The following is a 21249-nucleotide window of genomic DNA, read 5'->3' on the forward strand; positions in this document are numbered from 1 at the left end:
AAAATATTACTAGCTAACATGGATTAAGTATTTCTAGTGTGCCAGTTCTGTGCCTTTTGTACATATCAACTTATTTAAAATTATACAACAATTCTGTGAGGGAGATTTCAGTATTAATCTCATCTTATAGTTGTAGAAACTGAGGCACAAATGAATTAAGTAAACTTTTCAAGATAAAACAATAAGAGGTAGATGTAGTCTTCAAGTCCAGAGATACTGAATTCACAGCCTGCACCCTAGCCACCATGCTGTATAGAAGGCATGGCATATGTGGGTGCTGTTATGTCTTGATTATGGCTGGGCCACTGTCCCCACATTAGAAAGCAAAACAAAGCCACTCTGATCAACTGATTGAGACATTTGTAAGGTATTTTCTCTGAATTCTCTTTCCTTTTACCCTCATCTTTGAGTTTAAGACAAGGATAAGAATGATGTGTCTTTAGAGGTACAGAACAATAACAACAACAACAACAGCAACAACAGGAAAGTAACTCACCACTCACGACTCTCCCTGTTGTCTGTCCTCTCTCTAATATTTTTTTAAATCATGAATGCGGTGGTTTCACATTTTTTAATATTGGTTCTGCCACTTATCAACTGTGTCTCTTGGACAAGTTACTGACTGTTTCCAAAACAGTTTTTTCATTTGTTTGTTTCCAATATGAATCCCAGGGCTTTTATCCCATTAGCCATCTCTCACCTCTCAACTAGAAATAAATTCCACCAAATCAATACTTTTTCACGATGTTCCCCAGTAGATTAAAACTATTTTTGATTGATCAGTTGAAAAACAGCTCATATATTTATTCATAAAGGATTTGGTCATATTTTAATCATGTAAAATCTAAACCTACAGTTTGGGTTTATACTATGATATTGGGTTCTTTTTAGAAAATTGATTCTGAGGAATGATATTAGGGTAGATTAACTTGTGAACAAATAGTTATCACAACAGGATATTTTTGAAGAGACCAATAATTATTTCATTAACTTTATTTATTGATCATATTTATAAAACTATGGGCTTCTGAAATGCAATAAAGATACTGGTATTCTACTAGAAGTCTGAAGATATGAGAGATCTACTTTTTTTGTGATGTGAGAAATAGATGTTGAATATGCCTTGCAAATTAGTTTTTGTATTTTATTTCCAGTTTGAATCTTTCTGCAACTTCCTTTAAGAAAATTGTCTACAGAGAGTATGAACCATATTTTAAGAAAGAAAAACCACAATCTAGCATTTCAGGTAAGCCTGAAATATACTTTTTTAATTTTAAAGATAAATTTCTATGGGTAATTTGGCATTCACATGCATCTAAAGTATCCATTTACTTGGAAATTTGTAGAAATATGTGTTTTCTTTTTTAACAAGTACTGGCTGCATAATATGTGGGGCCCCTTGTTCATATTACTGAACATTTCAAAGTAGTGACTGCAAAGTATTAAACCAAACCAGGGGCCCTTCGGGGCATGGGGCCCTGTGAAACTGCCCAGGTCACAAACCCATGAAACTGGCTCTGTTTTTAACCTTGATTAAAATAGCTAAATAAAACTTATAAGTGTTTGAATTTTTATTCATTCATCTAAAAAACTGTTATTGAGTACCTGGTATGGGCTGGGCATTGAAATAGGTAGGCACTGTGGATGCAACAGTGGACAAGACAGGCTCATATCCTGGGTTCATGGAGATTATGGTCTAGTTTAATGAGCACAGATGTGCCTCTGCAGAATGATTGTTTGCTTCCATTTGGCTCCCTAGATTCATTCAAAGGTACTATGTATGGCTGACTCTTTTGCGTCTCCTATTTATCTAGTGTGATACATACCATAGCCATAATTTTTAAAGAAAATCTCTTCTTTTTTCCTCATCTCTTCCTTTATCAAGAAGACTGGGTTGAATAGGGTTCCAGTATCTTAACTATGATACCATATTCTACAGAGATGATACAGACCATCAAGGGAGCACTTCCTCCAGTTGAGTCCCCTTGTCAGTAATTCACCTGTCCCTTTCCCCAATCAGATGAAGACCTGCTGTCTTTCCGAGAATCATCCTAGTCTGTCCTGCCTCTTCTGATCTCTCTTAATCTTCAATATTTACTCAATGGGAGTCTTCCTTTTTGTTAAAAATCAACAACCAAACCAAAACCAAACCAAACCATGTCCAGGCTAACTCCTATCTAGAAAAAGAAAAAAAAAAAAAAATCTCCCCGTGACCCTGCCTGCCTTTTCCTTTTCTCTCCTTTCCTTCACTTCAGTTTTTGTATGACGACTCTGTATCACTCTCTACATTTCTTCGCCTATATTCTTTTCCTAGTCTGCTTTAGTATGAATGAGTCTACTAAAATTACTCTCACAAAAGGGCACTCAGGACTTGAGGTGCCAGAGCCTGTTTTCTTTTACTACTAGACATTACTAGGATATTTAACATTCTTCCTTTTTGAAGCTCTCTCTTTACCTGGTTTTTCTATTGTCACTTCCCCTGGGTTTTCTGACTTCTCTTACCACTCCTGCTCAGTATCCCCACCAGATATTCTCCCCTAGGGTTCCAATCTCACCCAAAACCAAGGCTTTCACTACTATCTACCCAGAAGCCACTTTTCCTCTGAAGCTACACTGACACCCCCTCAATATCAGCAGAATTAAATCTTCCCTTTTCTACACACCCCCAGAACCTTGAATTAATCCCTACCTTCTAAATATATTATAGGGATCAATTCAGTTCATAAGTACAAAGTATTTATAATGATGCTGACACATAATATGCACTCAGTAGAAGTTAGCTACATTATTGTTATTGTTGCTGCTATTATTAATCATAACTTAGATCATATATGTCATAGTATTATGGATATCTATATATCTATATTTCTCCACTCATTTATATATCCTTCATATGTGTTCATTTATATATTTATTTAATTTTAAACAAATCTGCATTTAAATATTCTTTTATTTTAAAATAATTGTGTATTGAGTCCGGGCACAGTGGCTCATGCACTTTGGGAGGCCAAGGCAGATGGATCACTTGAGGTCAGGAGTTCCAGACCAGCCTGGCCCACATGGTGAAACCCTGTCTCTACTGAAAATACAAAAATTAGTTGCACATGGTGGTGTGTGCCTGTAGCCCCAGCTACTCAGGAGGCTGAGACATGAGAATCACTTGAACCCAGGAGGTGGAGGCTGCAGTGAGCCAAGATCGCATCATTTCACTCCAGCCTGGGTGACAGAGCGAGGCTCTATCTCAAAAAAAAAAAAAAAAAAAAAAAAAAAAAAAAAAAAAATTGTGTATTGAGAACCTACCACATTCCAGGTTCTGGGATTAAGTGAATAAGACATGGATCTTGACTTCCAGGAGTCAACCAGCTACTGGGGATAACCTATAGGTAGACAAGCAATAACAGTAGAGCAATAAGGAAGAACTATGATGAGGATTCTGTAGTAGGACATAGGAGACCTATCTCCAGTCTGGTGGGCAGGAAAGTACTTCTCTTTCTAGGTTGATAGCTGAAAAAAGAGTAGGATCTTGGAAATCCAAGTGGGGAGGCAAGGCATTGGAGGGTAGATGCATTTTAAACCAAGGCACAGAATGTTTCAAAGTTTGGAGGTGAGAGTATGGTATGTTTGTGGAACCATAACTGAATCAGCACAGCTGGAGCACAAACTTCAGGGAAGGAATTAACAAGAGATGCAACTAGATGGAGATCAGGCATCCATGCTAGGCTTTATAGTGAGAGGAATAGGGACTCCCTAATAGGAATTCAGCAGGAGAAAGATTTGTCCTTTAGAAAGACGATTCTCTCCAATTATAGAGAATGGATTGGAGGAAGACCAGAGTCCAGAGCCAGAGAAACCAGTTATGGGACTGTTGTATCAATCCAGATAGCAGAGAAGCTGAGATGGGGAAAATGATTTAGGAGCTAAAATCAATTAAACTTGGTGACTCATTAGATATGGATAATGAGGAAGAAAAGGGAATTATTATGGACTTCAAGGTTCTGGCTTGAACAGCAGAGTGGATAGGGTGCCATTCAGTAAGAAAGAAAATTTAAGAAAAGGAGATAGTTTGTGAGGGAAGGTGATAAGTATAGATTTGGAGTCTGTCTATAGAATGTCTGCCTAGAGATGTTAAATGAGCAGATCGGTGTAGAAGTTTGGCCCTCAAAAGAGAGAACTGAGCTAGCTGTAAACATTTGGGAGACATCAGAACAAAGATGGTAATTGAAGCATTTAGAGGGTGCAAACTTACCAGGGAGGATGTGATGAGAAGAGAAGGCTGCAGACAGAGCTCAAAGTAGCAGCAAAGTCCAAGGGATGAGCCAAGAAAGAAAAGTTTACCAAGGAGCTTGAGAAAGCCTGTTCAGGGAGGGGAGAAGAAATCTAGAGAATGTGGTATCCCGGAAGCAAAGGGTCAAATGCTATGAAGAGTTATTAATATAAGGGCCAAAATATGGTCCTTTTATTATGGAATAGTGGGGCAAGTCCAGATGGCAGGATGAGGAGTGAATGGAAGGCAAGGAAACTGAAGCAGAAGGGTCTTACAGATAACTCTTCCCTGAAACTTGGTTCCAGATGGGAGGAGAGACAGTGTAGTTCTGAGGCAGACTCAGGAGCTTCAGGATATTTGAGAATTTTATAAAAAGGAATACAGAGACTTAAAATATTTAAGGGAAGACTCCATAGAAATGCCACAAAGTCCTTTCCAATAGAAAACGAGGGGATAAAAACATCTGAGAGAGAAGACTTGGAAGAAGCAGGAAGCATTGGGATTCAAACCTTGGGCCGGCTTGGCCTTAGGTAGAATGGCTACTACCTTCATTGGGGGCCCGGAAAGCAGAAGATAACGTTGCCAATAAAATTAAGTTTGTAGTTGTGAGCAGGAAGTTGAAGGATGTCCTGTCCTATATCACAGAGTCTATTCATTTTCAGAGCTCCAGCTCCAAGCTTAGCATATACAATAGATACTTAAGAACTGTTTAATTAAATTAAATTGTAGGTAGATGAAGGGAATATGAGGTGGGAAACATACTCATTAGGGCCAGGAAAAGAGGAATTGGCAGGTATTTAAAGGTGTACCTTTTGTGGCTTTTGCCAAGCTAAGCAAATTTTAATCCCTTTGCTGTGTAAGACATTGTGCTGAATGCCGTAAGAGATGGAAAGGACTAATTCCAGGCTGAAGATTTTTAAACAATAAAAAGGCATGGATAGTTTTTGAAGAAAAGGGTACTATGATCAAAGTCCTTTCAGGTGATTATGTTTTGTAGTGATTTCCTGCTTTAACCTTAGTAGAGCCAGACTCTGACAGTTGGTGAGAACAGTTTCCAATTTATGTGTAAGGCCTTTGCACCTTTCTGTCAACCCCTGTGTATCTCAGAATATATTTGTTTTTTGTGAACAAAGGCATTTTGACGTCCATTTTAATGTAATCACTTCCTGAACGTCCAAAGTTGCTTAACTATGAACTTCTGAAGTGCAGGAGTGGTATCTTATTCACCTTTGTATCTCTATAGTAGTTGATACAAGGAGGCAAATCTGGCATGAAGGAAAAGCCTTTTATTTTGACTGAGATCTGGATTTGAACACTGCCATTAACTATGTGGCTTCTCCCATTCCCCAGACTAGTCCTGTGTCATTTGTTCCTTTCCCCTATGTCCTGCTCCACTCATCTGCTGGCTATGATTCTAGCTGAGCCCTGAACAAATCATGAGCCTCACTCCTGCAGCATGAACTAGTATTGCTGTTAGTTATTGTAATTGCAGGGGGCTGGGCTGCAGGATTGGAGGTCTGAAGATGTCCAATAAAGTTTATGGACATTTGGGCAGGTGAAGGAGTATGGCTGGGGTCATTTTTAGGAATTCTGTCTTGGGCTTTAAAATGGCTAGTTTTGGCTGGGCATAGTGGCTCACGCCTATAATCCCAGCACTTTGGGAGGCCAAGGTGGGAGGATTGCTTGAGGCCAGGAGTATGAGACCAATCTGAGCAATGTAGTAAGACCCTGTTTCTATTTAAAAATATATACTTTTTTTAATTAGTCAGGCATGGTGGTACATGCCTGTAGTTTCAGCTACTGGGGGTGCTAAGGCAAGAGGGTCATTTAAGACAAGAGCATCACTTGAGCCCAGGAGTTTGAGGCTGCAATGAGTTATGATCACACCACTGCACTCCAGCCTGGGTGACAAAGTACGGCCTCACCTCTAAATAAATAAGTAATTAATTAAATTGGCTAGTTTTGAGTCTCCCCATTTTTCAGGGACAAATTATAAAATGTTTGTCCCTGAAGGAGTTTTGAAATAGCTGCAACAATCACTACCTTGTGTTATGTAATGCCTTGTTCACCTAAGAGCAGGGGATTGGATTAGCTGACCTTCTGCAGTCAGTCCTTTTCCAGTTCCACAACTGCACTAAATTGGGTACATGCTGTGCTGGCTTCCCCAAGCCCTGAAGTAGGCCACTCCTTTCCCCCATCCAGCTTTGGGCACTGAGGAGAGGGTGAGAAGGGTCTTAGGCCATCTGGCTGATGGAGGAGCTGAAGAGCAGCTGGAAAACCATTTAGCCATGTGTTTTCCTACATGCTTGAAAGTATTCCGTATGCATTTATGAAAACATCCTTTTGTTTTGCCTTAATTCTGAAGAAGTAGGAGGGGAGGTTGAGTAAATACTCCAAACTGTCCACTGAAGTAATAGGTCTTATTAGGTTAAATAACTTAATAGACTTTCTCTGGGCATCTGGTATTTGCAGCCATGTGATGCCAATAAACAAACCAACCAAGCAAGAGAACCATGGCAACTAAATGCGGTACATAATTGGCAGCATAGTCAGCACCCTGTTGGGCTCACTGGCAGCCAGGTTAGGTGGGAATAGTCAGTGGAAACTTCCATCAGGAGCCAAGACAGAGGGTAGCAGCTGGAAGAGAGGGGTCAGTCAGTGGAGTCAGACATGTCAGGAGTCAAAAGAGGTGTAGACATCTGGACTGTTCTATAAAGATGGGGGCGTGAGCCCTGGCTCAGGAGTCCAGAGATCTGAGTTCTGATCCCAGCAATGCTACCAGATCACTGACTGACCTTGGGCAAGTCATCCTTGTCCCCCTATTCCTACCTCCCAGGCTTTGTTAACTAAAATAAGGACTGAACTTTGTGACCTCCACAGTCCTGTGTAAAGCCAACATAAAAACAAACAAAAAGCTTCAGGCACAAGATCAGAATAAATTCCAGGACTAGGAGTTCAAGGAAATGAATAGGACAACCATGGGTGGCAAGACAGGGGTAGGGAAAGATAGGATCTCTGTCCCAGAGATCAGAGTTTACCATTGCTTTGGTAACCAGTTACTGCAAACTTAGTGGCTAAAACAACACAAATTTATTCTTTTATGATTATATTTCTGCAGATCAGAAGTCCAAAATGGGTTTTATTGGGCTAAAATCAATGTGCTGGCAGAGCTGCATTCCTTCTGGAGGCTCTGGGGGAGAATTGTTTCTTTGTCTTTTCCAGTTACTGGAAGCTGCCTACACTCATGGGCTCATGGCCCCTTCCTCCATCTTCAAAACCAGCTGAGTAGCATCCCAAGCTGTTCCTAACTCAGATTCTCCTGCATCCCTCTTATAAGGACCTTTGGGATTACATGGGATCCACCTGGACAGCCCAGAAAAATCTCATCTCAAGATCCTTAATCATAGATACACAGTCCCTTTTGCCATATAAAGTAGCATATTTCCAGGTCCCAGAGATTAGGACATGGACATCTCAGCAGGGGCACATTATTCTGCCTACTACACCCACCAAACAAAGCTCTCCCATGGTGTCCTCCCTCTCAGAGAATGGCACCCTCCTCCACCCAGCTCCCCAAACCAGAACCTCATCAGCCATCCATGGAAACTGATGTCCTTCATTCTCTACCCCATATCCAATCCATCTTCAAGTTCCAACTATTTTATCTTCTAAATAGATCAGTAATATATTCTCTCCTCATCATCTCATCATAATCTCAGTCACCACTGTCTCTCCTGGAGCCAAATCTGTTCTCACAACTGTTCTCCACTCGGTTTCCTCCCAGATCATCCTCCACAAATGCAGCCAGAGATTTTAAAACCAAAATCTGGTCCATGTTGCACCCTGATGAAAACTCTTTAATGGCTTCCAGATACTCTTAGGCTAAAGGGAAAACTCAAAGAGGCTTACAAAGCCCTGCATGATGGGACTCTCAGAATGCCTTCAGCTTCACTTTCTGCTCCTTCCTTTCACATACTAAGCTCCACCTCCCCACTGGCTGTCAGTTCTCTGAAAAGACCACATTTTCTGGCACCTCAGGGCCTTTGTGCATACTACTCTCACTTTTTAGAATGTCTTTGGCCATCCCTTTGCCTCTCTGCCTTTGGACCTCAGTTAAAGGATTAATTCCTCAGAAAAGAATTCCCCAACTTACCTCCTATTGGACTAGATTCCCCTGTCAAATACTTTTCAGAGTATTCCATTCTTTTCTGTCATAATGTTTACCATAGGTTTAAATTCAATGTTTTTGGATCACGAGGTCAGGAGATCGAGACCATCCTGGTTAACACGGTGAAACCCCGTCTCTACTAAAAAAAAAACAAAAAAACTAGCCAGGCGAGGTGGCGGGCACCTGTAGTCCCAGCTACTCGGGAGGCTGAGGCAGGAGAATGGCGTAAACCCGGGAGGCGGAGCTTGCAGTGAGCTGAGATCCAGCCACTGCACTCCAGCCTGGGCGACAGAGCGAGACTCCATCTCAAAAAAAAAATAAAATAAAATAAATGAATAAATAAATGGAATGTTTGTGTGATCATTTGTTTAAAATCTGTCTTTCCTACTATAAAAACTTATAAAGTTATAGAACTATAAAAATGTTCGACTTTTTATAAACTCTATGAAGGCAGGGAGTGGGTGTATCTATTTTACTTCTTTATGCCCCATTGCAATTCTGATGCCTAGGATAATATAGGCACTCGATATTCATTGAATAAATAAAGGAATGAATACAAGGTGGAGGTGTAGTTTAAAGAAGTGGTTTAAAAGTCATGATCTAGAGACAGACATATTAAACTTTAAATCATGATGCTGTGCGATTTTAGGCAAGATATTTAAACTCTCTGAGGCTCAGTTTCCTCAGCTATAAAATGAAGATCTTAATATCTACCTTAAAAACGTGTGAGGATTAAGGTAGGGACTTACAGTACTTGAATGTATCAAGGGAAACAGTACAGGAAAGCCCTATTATAATTATCGTCACCAGTGCAAACAAATGGTGGCTGAGCTCCATGAGTGCTGTGACTTCCTTCTCCTGCTTCTAGGATGCCTAATGGCGAGAAGCCAATCCCATGACACTTGTGGATGGCTCAGAAATGACAGTAGTTGATTTCTGTCACTTGTCTGGAATGGCTCTTTTGGTCATAGATTCTCAAGATTTCAAAGACATCAAGATCACCAAGGAGCACATGTTAAAGTCCAGATTCCCAAGTTTCACCTCCAGAGCTCAGATTCATTGAGGCTGAGGTGACATTTGGAAATCTGCCTCTTAGTAAGACCCTAGGTGATTCTGATGCAGAGACTCCAAGGACTACACTTTGGAAATTCTAGTACGGTCATCCCTTGGCATCCACATGGGATTGGTTCCAGAACTACTCACAGATACCAAAATTTGCAGATGCTCAAGTCCCTTATATAAAATGTCATAGTATTTGCAATAACCTATGCACATGCTCTCATATACTTTAAATCATCTCTAAATTAGTTATAATACTGAATGCAATGTATATACTATATAAATTGCTATTATGTTATAGTTTTATTTGTATTGTTTTTATTGTTGTGTTATTTTTATTGTTGTTTTTAAAATATTTTTGATCCAAAATTGGTTGACTCCATGGATGTGTAACCATGAATATGAACCATGGTCATGGAGGGCTGACTATATATAATTCCTTGAATTCTGACTCAGCCATCAACTTTTTCCCTAACTCCCCAGACAGAATCTGTGCTTCATCCTCTCTTCTTCTGTGGTATTTTGCCCATATCTCAGCAGTCGCTCCTATCATACATCTATCTCCAAATTAGCTTGTGAGCTCCTCAGGACAGGGACTGTATTTGATCCACGTTGCCAGAAACTTTCTAACACAGTGCCTGGCATGTAGAAAGTAAAACCTTATTCTTGATTTCTGCACCCATAACCTCCTGTCCCTGCTGTGTTCTCCCATTGCAGTAACTAATAACATCATTTACCCAGTTGTTCTGATAAAACACCTTGAGGTCATCCTTGACTTCTGTCTCTCACAAGCCACATGCAATCCATCAGCAAGTCTCGTTTGTCTTACCTACACAAATGTCCAGAATCCAACCACTACTCATCACGTCCTGCTACATGTGCTGGCCCAGTACACTGCAGTCTCTTTCCTATTCTGCCTAAGCTCTCTGCTTCCATTCTTGTCCCTACACAGACTATTCTCTACACAGCAGCTATGACGAACTTTTTGTTTTAGGATGAACTTTTAATACACATTATGCTATGTCTCTGCTGTACAAAGTGGTTTTTCATTTTACTTAGAAATGCTCCATTTCACTTAGACGAGGCATGGTGGCTCGTGCCTGTAATCCCAGCACTTTGGGAGGCTGAGGCAGGTGGATCACCTGAAGTCAGGAGTTCGAGACCAGCCTGGCCAACATGGTGAAAAGTCATCTCTACTAAAAATACAAAAATTAGTTGGGTATGGTGGTGCATGCCTGTAATCCCAGCTACTTGGGAGGCTGAGGTAGGAGAATTGGTTGAACCCAGGAGGTGGAGGTTGCAGTGGGTCCTGAGATTATACCACTGCACTCCAGCCTAGGAGACACAGCGAGACTCCATCTCAAAAAAAAAAAAAAAAAAAAAAAAAAAAATGCTCCAGTGATGTCCCATTTTACTTAGAAGAAAATTCGAGTTCTTACCATAGCCCATAGGGCCTCCCTTGTTCTGCACACCCACCATCCACCTCATCTCTTCTTTCTTCCCATACTGTTTTTCTTACTGTTCCTTAGATACATCAAGCCTACTCCCGCCTCAGAGCCAGAGAGCTGCGTGATTTGGTTCCTCAATTCATGTAGGTCTCTGAGCACTCCCACATCAGAGAAATCTAAAGTAACTACTCTGTCGCATCACCCTCTGTAATTGAAATGAACATCTTTCTTAAGCAAAGACAGTTATCTCTAAGGAATGACAGTGGGTCAAAGTGGGCGGGACTTGGTCAGAACTATTTCTCCTGCTCTGTTGACTTCTTTTAGGTCCAGGACAAGTGTTTCTACCATTCTGTTTGATCTGCGTACATGTAATGTTGAGTTAATGAGCTGCTAAAACCTTCTAGATTGAAGATAAGCCGGTCAGCCTCAGGACCAGGAGGAATGGTAGCAATCACTTTTGGTATCATCTGTTTGCTTTTCTTGCTTAGCAACTCTGCCTTTGGTGACCCTGAACACAGACATAGTTTAAATATTTGTTTTCACAGGACTTCTTGGGCCTACTTTATATGCTGAAGTCGGAGACACCATAAAAGTTCACTTTAAGAATAAGGCAGATAAGCCCTTAAGCATCCATCCTCAAGGAATTAGGTACAGTAAATTATCAGAAGGTAAGATAAATTTAATATTTTTCTGAAAAGGGAAAATGTCTAAGTCTTTAATACCAGCATCAACATTTAAAACTATATTGTTAACCACGTGCTGTTAGGGAAATCTCTTGCAACTGGTAATTATAAAAATTGTTGCTGTTGTAAGTTTCGAGAGAAGACAAGGAAAAGGTTTTGGAGTCCCCTAGACCTGCATTTTTCACTGGGTTCTTACTCTTTAATATTTGGGAGGGCAAGTTATCTAATTTCTCTGAATTCTCATATGTTCATCTTAAAATGGGAATAATAATACATACATTGAAAGATGGTTTAAGGCGGGGGTCAGTAAATTTTTCTGTAAAGGGTCAGATAGTAAGTTTGTTTGGCTTTGCAGGCCGTAAGATCTCTGTTGCAAGTACTCAACTCTGCCTTTTAGTACAAAAGCAGCCATAGATGATACTTTCTTTTTATGGCTTTGGTTACAGATGCCAGAACTAATTAACGTTATTACCTTATTCTTTCCCTCAAGTCATACACCAGAGTAAAACTGCCTCTGACAATACAATTTTATTTACAAAAACAGGCAACTGGTTGGAATTGGCCCATGAGCCACTGACACAGTGACATAGAACTAGCCTGATATAGGCTTCCTGGCACATAGATGACACTCAGTAAGTGGTGTTTGGTGGTGGTGAGACTAGAAGTATTAATAGTATTAGACTTTTGGACATACTGAAGTGGTTAAGAAAGTAAGCTTCAAAGGCAGACAAGTTAAAATTCTAGCTTTATCATTTCTGATTCTACGACTTTAGCAGCTCTGAGCCTCAGTTTTCTCATCTATAAAATGGAAATGATTATAACCACCCATAAGATTGCCTGAAATTTAAATGAGATCACTTAGGTAGAGAACTAAACATGGCTCCTGGGATCTGATAAGCTCTCAATAAATAATGATGACAATGATGGCAATGATCATAAAGACAATAGCGATGCAAGTTATTGTATCAGCTGCTGAATAGTAAGTACCTGATGTTAATATGGTTCTAATTATCCCATTATGCTGATGTTTGGATCATTGTAAGCATTGTAGAGTTCCATCCGACACTGGTATGAAAAACTGTATGCAAATTGTAATAGTTGTTGGTATAATAACATTTTAAAATAATTTCAGACTTTTCATGTTTCACAAATATCTTTCCTTCTCCCGCATGTTCCAGCCATCATACCTTTGAGAGAAGAATTGAGTAGGAGAGTGGTTTACGTACAGGTTTTAGAACTAGACTAATAAGTACAAATCCTGGCTCAGTGACTTTTATAAAGTTATTTAACCTCTGTGTGCCTCATCTTTCTCATCTGTAAAATGGGAATAATAATCATATCTCTGTCATACAAGTTTGTTGTCATGAAATCTTAGAATAATGACTAGCATATAACAGACACTCAATAAATATTACCTATGATAATAAAGATAATTCTTCAATTAAAATGTGTTCAAATAATTTAGTATTTATCTGAAAACTCGTTAGTTTCAGAAAAAAATCAGAAAGTAATTTTTAAATTTATTAATTTCTATATAAACTGTTGTCAAACTCATTCCCACTAAGGTGTAAGTGACTGATAATAAGTCAATGAACTACCTTCCTTAGGAGTACTTGCATTAGCACTTAATCTTTGGCTTGAGGAAAAACAATGACGCATTAACTGTGGCATTGAGATTTCTTTCAAAGTGAATTTGGCAAGACTCTGGGTGAGGTAGTGTGCACAGGAGTTTCTCCTATGTTCTTAAAATCACACAATGACATACATGAAATCAGTCATGCAGTGACATAGTGAACAACCACCTCACCTACTTATGAGGCTTCCAGATGACTGCATCAGGAGTTCAGCAATGTAAAGAAGAAGGGGGAGAAACCTCAAAATATCAAAATGTCACATGCAGGTTTCATTTCAAATAAGGGAGGAGGTAAGAATTGTAGACTTTGTACCCTACCTGGGCTGTTTGCACAGTGAACGAACCTTGCAACATTATCCCTCTTCCTTTACTGTCTGTTTGTCCCTATATTCCCCAGAGCCAGCAATTATTTATGAGCAATTGTTTAAAATGCTCCCACAACTTTCACTGGAGACATGATTATTGCTGTATATTGCCTCTGGTCCTATGAATCTAAGAAAGGTAAATATATATTGGTGGGGAAAGTAAAATTTTACCTTGGAAATGAGATGCAAATATAATAAACAGATAGTATCTTTTATGGTAAGAGACAAGCCTTCTAAGTTGATTTTATTATGCCCTCTGCATTAAAATAAAGCATCTCCTTCTCCATGTCTGACACTCAGCCTCACCTATAGCCTCCCTCTGTGGTTTGAGCTACTTTTTTTAGGAGTGGGGATAAACTAACTGCATGCTGAGCCAGTTACATGAGAATTCAGATTCCTCTATCTCAGAGGTAGATATTTGAGAGATGGGTGGTAGTGAGGGGTTAAGATAGTATCACATTGGCTTGAGAAACCACAACAGAACATAAGGCAACTCTGGATAACCCTTTTTGACAGAATGGACAAACAGTGATTTGTAAAAATGCTTATAAGGACATTTCCTTTAATAATGTATTCAATAAGACTGTTTTAGATCAGGGAATAAAATATCTGCAACTGTAACTAATCACTTAAAAACTATCACTAAAGGGTTTCAATATGAGGTTACATTTTCAGAAACTCTATAACTAGCATGCAACAAATTGACTCTAATGCTGCACCTTTGAGCAAAGTTTGTTGTTCAGTAAAATTTTCAAAATTGTTTTGGTCAATTACCTTTAAAAAGCTTGTTTCATAGAGAATTTAATATTATTATTTTCTTTTAGTTATATTCTCATATTTTAAATGTATGAGTTGCATATGAATGTCATGTCACAAAATTAGTTCTATAATAGATGACCATCTGCTGATAAGCCAGCTCTCCATCTGCCAGACGTTGTTCCTTGTATCCAAGTGTTGCCAAATTCTCTATACAAAAAGTTACTCTTCTAGGTTGTTCCAAAACATTCCAATGCTCGACTTAATGTAGGTGATTACATTTTTTCACTTTTCATCTGAATATTTTGGCCTTATGTAGATACTTCCTTGAGTATATGATAAACACCTGAAACAAACTATAATGGCTATGGTTTGTATATTTAATAAATCACAAAAATGTGGATCCCTTTTCCAAAGAGACTTGCACGTCCTGTGCAATGAAATCAGCTCTTTATAAAACATCAGCATTGATTTGCCCATTGCCTACATTATAGCTTCTAAAAGAATGTTCTGAATCTTTGAATGCATTGAAGCGTTCACTAAGTTTATTAACTTAGGAGAGGAAGAGTTGTTCACAACATAAATAACAAGGGAGAAGCTACTGAGTGAGCACCCTAATGGGTAACCAAAAAGGCTCTTTATGTAACTTCACTTTCCCAAAGCTTGTATGCACCATTTTTCATTTTAAAAAAATACTGGGAGCCTTTGGCAAGTAATTAGTACATCATGACGAGTAAACGCAATATAAAGCTGACTATCGACTGAGCAGGAAATGAACAGAACTGAGTAAATATAAAGGAAGAGCTTCCCTTGTGTAAAGATTTTATTCTAGCAAGCAGCTGAACAAGGACTTTCTGTGCTCTAGCACAATAGTTGTTCCTGTCCATTTCTCTTTTCAGTTTAGAGCTTTACTTTTTAAATTTTGATTACAAAGTCAAAATCACATTCACCAAAACTGCATCTCACAAACGCTTCCTCTAAATAGCTGTTTGTATTTTATACTTTATATTAATGTATGTTGCAAAACTAAAGATACAACAAACCTGTTTTATTCTAGGCTAAACGTAAACTAATTTGAAGTTAAAAGAATAAACGCATTGAAAAAATTATACCCCAGTGATCTCATTAGCAGTTCTCACTCAGTGTAATTACAGAATATATCCTATATGCAAGTCTATATTGTTCACTATTTGATTCAAGATGCTCATAAGTCAACTTTTGGTAGTATACTAAATTAACATCATTCATTTAATTATTTGAAATTAATCTTATATTTAACTGACAAGTGAATGTGAAATTCTGAGTAATTTAGTTTGGTCAATTAGACAGACATTAATTTGTGTGACTAGAGTAACCTCTCATTATCTATCTCAAAATATCATGTACACAAATATATACAATAATTTTTTAAGCCCAGTATGTGTTAAAATAAATCTAGGTGTGAAACACTGATCGTTTATAAACAGGTTCAATATTGTTAGAAAATCAGTTACCCTGCTATACCTAGCACAAATGTTATAGCTTCTTAGGCAATTTTTAGATACTTACATTGGTTGGTTCTCATTCCAGATTGACAGTGTGTTCTAATTGTAGCCCTAGAAGAAATCTAGAGGTCAAACCTATCACAATTAGGGCACCAACATGTACCCTAGAGTTAACTAGCATGAGCCCCTCAGGGGCCCAGGCCCTGTCTTCTTTACATTTTTACTCTGGCATTTAGCACAGAGCCTGGAACCTAGTGGATGTTGATGGTCAAATCATGATGATATTAATCATTACTGAACTAAACTGAGGGACTGAGGACTGATTAGAAAGTAGGGACTATGCATTATTTTCCACTTGCTTAAAAATTATTGATTTTGCTGATAATTTTGAGTAGGTACCTTGTCTTACTTATTACCAAAAAAAAAAAAGTATTTTTACCAAAAAAGTCTTACTTACTTTTATCACCTTTGGAATAAATATATCACGGCAATGGACTGGATGTTTGTGTCCTCCCAAAACTGATGTGTTGAAATCTAACCCCCAGTGTGATGGCATTAGGAGGTGGGGCCTTTGGGAGATTTTTAGGTAATGAAAATGGAGCCCTCATGATGAGATTAGTGCCCTTATAAAAGGGACCCTCTCACTCACCCTCTTTCTACCATGTGAGGACACAAGGAGAAGATGGCAGTCTACAACCTGGAAGAGACCCTGTGCCAGAGCCCAACCATGCTGGCACCCTGATTTTAAACTTCCAGCCTCCAGAACTGTGAGAAAGACGTGCCCGTTGTTTATAAGCCACCCAGTCCAGGGTACTTTGTTACAGCAACCCAAACTAAGAAAATCACCGGTTTCTATCTTACTCACATGTGTTGCCAGAACTCAAGGACACTTAAGATATATCTTATCTAAAGTAGAACATAAAGGAAAGAGGCTGTATTAATTGCAACATGGCTGGGAAAGAAAATACTTAACCAACATGTAAACATGTATTCCCACAGGCTACCAGAGCATTTATTAGGAGCCAGAAATTTTACAAATATTTTCCAGTCCTCATAACCCATCAAAAAGGATAAAGTTATCTCTAGAAAAAGGATTATATTATCTTAAATTATAAATGAAAAAACTGAGGCTAAAAGGGACTTCAAGAAACCTTCCCAAGTTCACACAGTTAGCAAATGATACAACAACCAAGATATTTCAACTCTGACCCTAAAGTTCCAGTGCTTTCTCCCACTATCTAGCAGGAGAAAGTATCATTAACCATATAATCTCACAAATACTGAAGTTCAAATGGCGATGAGTGCTGTTAAAAAACCAACAACAAACAAACATGTATCACAATCAGAGATCAAGAAGGCTGTAAGAAGATATCTGATCTGACATCTGAAGAATAAGCACACATTTACCCTGAAGAAGAAAGGGAGGAAGAACTTCAAAAGTTATCTCCTACCCTGCAAAGAATATAATGCTTTGTCCTTAGGGGAGCTTGTGAAAGCAGTGGAAAGAATATCATTTTCTACTATAGAAACATCCTGTGATGTTTTAACCATTTAAAACAGTGGAAGCTGCCTGTCCAGAAACATCATTTTTCAACTTTATGAGGCCATGTAGCAAGAAGCATTGAAGAAGGGCTGTCATGCTTGATTCAAGATAGATAGTGCAACTCATCAACTAGCCATCCTAATTTCAGTTAATACACAAGGTCTGACCTGAGAGGGCAACTCTCCTTATCAGTCCTGTTTGTGCTTTGCTATCAAAGCTCTTTTGTAATCTTTCACAGATAATGCTTCCTGCTTATCAGTGGAGACTTTCTCCATAAACATTTTTTCTTTTATAGACTAGAATTATGTTATAACTTACAGGAAGTGACTTAAGCTTTTATCATTTCTCAGCTCTTGACAGTTTTATTACCAAAGTGAAAGTACAGCCTATAGTAAATATTAGTTATTAGTGTCAAGCTATGCTTCGGGTTGTGTTGGGGGAAGACACAACAAAGTCCACTTTACGCTAGCACAAAGTTCACAAACTCAGCTGCCTATAGTAGCCAGATGAGTAGTTCAGTGAACAAAATTGGTCCAGTAAGGACTGATAATCAAAAAGCAGAAGAGGGCAGCTAAGATCCAGGTCCAACCAAATTCTGTGCAGGAGTTTGGTCCTGTTGTTAACCAGATCTCCAGGTTTTTGTTTTTTAGAGAGAAACCAGATTCTTATATAATTACTCCAGATTTTAAATGTTGGCATTTAATCTATTTTAACATTATGCAATCCTAACAACACACAGCCATGAGCTTTGACTTGTTGACCTAGGCTCTAGCCCATAGGACCTTACATTTTAGAAGTTTAATAAATATTCACTGAGCATCTTCTTCATGTTCATGTTCCATGCTCCTCCAGGTACCTATGGAAGGTACCAGAGACACTAAGATAAATACAATCCAGCAGTTTTCCTTGAGGAGCTCACACTTGAGTGACCAAAATGTGCAGGACACAAATACTTATGATCTAGTAGAAGAAAATGGAATTAGTCATGTAATCTCACAGGCATTTAATTACAAATTGTGATGAGTGCTGTAGAAGGAAAATAATGTGTATCAGAATTGGAGATAAAGGTAGAAGTGAACTGATATTCAAGGTGACGTCTGAAGGATGAACACATATTTATCAAAAGGAAGAAGGGAGGAAGAGCATTCTAGGCAGAGGGAATGGCATCTGCAAAGACCCTGAGGTAGGATAGAAGTTGGATGTCTGGGGAACTGACAGGGGACCCAGGGGACAAGGAGCCCACAGTTAACAAGGGAAAAGACATATGATAAGACTGAAGAGAGAAGTAGAGGTAAATCATACATGGACTTGTGGTCCACATTAAAGACTTTATGCAAGAAGTAAATCTAGATATACCTACTCAACTTATGGTTTCCATGCTCAGAACCTCATGAGGTACATTGCACATCACTGTAGTACCTGAATCCTTCATTGCTAATGAATGGATGTGCCTTATTTTCCACTCCCACCTGGAGAATCCAAACATATGCTGATGCCATGAAAACTCATGCAAAGTGTTTTGACTGGAATAGATTTTCCACAGTTGGGATGGGGAAAGGTACAGTTAAAGAAGAGAAGCTGACATTGCTGAAATGTAAAAAATATTTTATATGGAAATTTAGCATCTCAGACTTTGGCTTCTGAACATAAGGAACCAGATTTACCTTTTTTCTTAACAACTAGATAGGCAGACAAAACATATAAAACAGAAGTTTTCAGACATCAAATGACAGACAACTCAAGACAGTGAAAGAAGAATAACAAACCAGGTGTGCCCTATGAGTGCCTAAGCTTACTGCCTGAAGAGAGTTTCCAGGGAACAGCACAAGCAGGGAGAACCCAGATAGAGTCTCTATGGGTGAGCAAACAGAGTTTGGACTTCAGAGAAGCCTAAGTGACTGAATTTGTGATTTGTAGGGCAGAGTCCTGGAGAGGACAGTATAATCACAGAGAAAGAGCTCTTGAGAATCTACAGAGAGGTTTTGTCAAGTTGAATACTGATCTGCACATACATGTGAGGAAAGTACTGAGGGTAAGAAAAATGTCATTTGAAAGGAACAGTTGGAACAGTCCCTGGACCTTACGCAGGGCCAGTAACCATTTATGTTCCTACCATCAAACACAGAAAGACTTCCTAATAAATGAGCAGTGGATAGAATTCTCAGAAGGATTTAGAAAGAGTAGGTGGATAAAATTAGACTACAGGCTGCTGAGGAGGCAACGGAATAAAAAATAAGATTTGAAAGAATCAAGTTGATTTCAAGTATCTTAACTGTGAATAAAACTCAATACTAGTTAACAAGAATGCAACAAACAACAATGTAAATTCGCAATGTTAATAAAAATAAACAAGTATTAGAAGAAGCAGAAAGAGATGACTCATAACCAAGAAAAAACAGATTTAGAAGTGAAAGAGAAAATAGAAGCAGCAGGCAGAGACAGTAGGACAGCTATCATAAATCTTCCCAATATGTTCCAGAAAACAGAGAAAAGCATGAGCATGATGAAGAGATAGAGAATATAAATATGCATACACAGAACTTCTGTAGATGAATACAATTGCTGACATGAAAAGTAAAACAATAAAGGATAGAAAATAAAGGTAAAAAATAAAGGATAAAAAATTATATATTGTAAACTGAAGGACAACACTAATACAACAAACACTGAATGAAATTAATAGCACATTAGACACTGTGAAAGGAAATGGTAGAAAATATTAACACATCGCAATAGAAACTGTGCAAAATGAAATACGGAGAGTAAAAAGGCTGAAGAAAGTGAACAGAGCATCAGTGAACTGTGGGACCACATCAAGTGATCTAACATATGTGTAATTGGATCTCAGAAGTAGCAGGAACAGAAAAAGTATTTGAAGAAATAATGACTGAAAACTGCCCAAATGTAATGAAAACTACAAACCAACAGATTCAAGAGGTTTGACAAAACTAAGAAGGAACATGAAGAAAACCACATCAAGCCACATCACAATCAAGTTGCTGGAAACCAGTGATAAAGAGAAAATATTAGAAGCAGTGAGAGATAAAAAGACACATCATATACAGGGGAACAAAATGAAGAAATGATAGCAGACTTATCATTAGAAACTATGCAAACCAGAAGACAATTAGGGACATCTTTAAAGTGTTGGGAGGGTGGAGGATAGGGGAATCTGTCTATTTAGTATTCTATACCAAGCAAAAAAACCTTTTTAACATGAAGAGTGCTTTAGACATACAAATGCAGAAATAATTTCTCACTAGTACAGCTGAAAAAAAATGCTAAAGGAACTCCTTTAGATAGAAGAAATATTATATCAGAGAGACATTTAGATTCATAAGAAGGAATGAAAAGTTCCAGAAGTTGATAAATATAGAGAAATTTTTTTCTCATTTTAATCTATTAAAAAGGCAATTGATTATCTAAACGTTAAAGCAAAAATAGTAACAATTAATTGTGGGGCATATTATGTATATATAAATAAAATGTATGACAATAGCACAAAGGATAGGAGGGAAGAAATGGAAATATAGTATTGCAAAGTTCTTACAAGTGAAATAGTATAATATTATTTGAAGGAAGTCTGTAACAAGTTAAAAATGTATTATATATTGTAAACTGAAGGGCAGCACTAAGAAAACAAAGCTAATAAGTCAACAATGGAGATTAAACATCATTAAATATACTCAATCCAAAAGAAAATAGAAAGGAAGGGGAAAAGGAATAAAGACCAGGTAGACAAATAGAAAATAAATTAAATCCAACTATATAATCAATTACATTAAAAGCAAATGGAAAGAACACTACAAGTAAGAAACAAATAAGATTAAATAAAAAGGAATGCTA

The 21249-nt window shown here is 38.2% G+C and overlaps 1 protein-coding gene across 1 annotated transcript in view; it reads left to right on the forward strand.

Annotated features, from left to right (window-relative positions):
- The window catches only part of F5 (coagulation factor V), a 72210-nt gene that overhangs the window by 2986 nt on the left and 47975 nt on the right, over positions 1–21249 (forward strand). The window contains exons 2-3 of the mRNA XM_021930714.2: positions 1155–1246; positions 11485–11607. Of these exons, the coding sequence (XP_021786406.2) occupies positions 1155–1246; positions 11485–11607 (215 nt within the window). The remainder of the gene's footprint in view (positions 1–1154; positions 1247–11484; positions 11608–21249) is intronic.

This window comes from Papio anubis, chromosome 1 (assembly GCF_008728515.1).
Source record: "Papio anubis isolate 15944 chromosome 1, Panubis1.0, whole genome shotgun sequence".
NCBI classification, from domain to species: domain Eukaryota; kingdom Metazoa; phylum Chordata; class Mammalia; order Primates; family Cercopithecidae; genus Papio; species Papio anubis.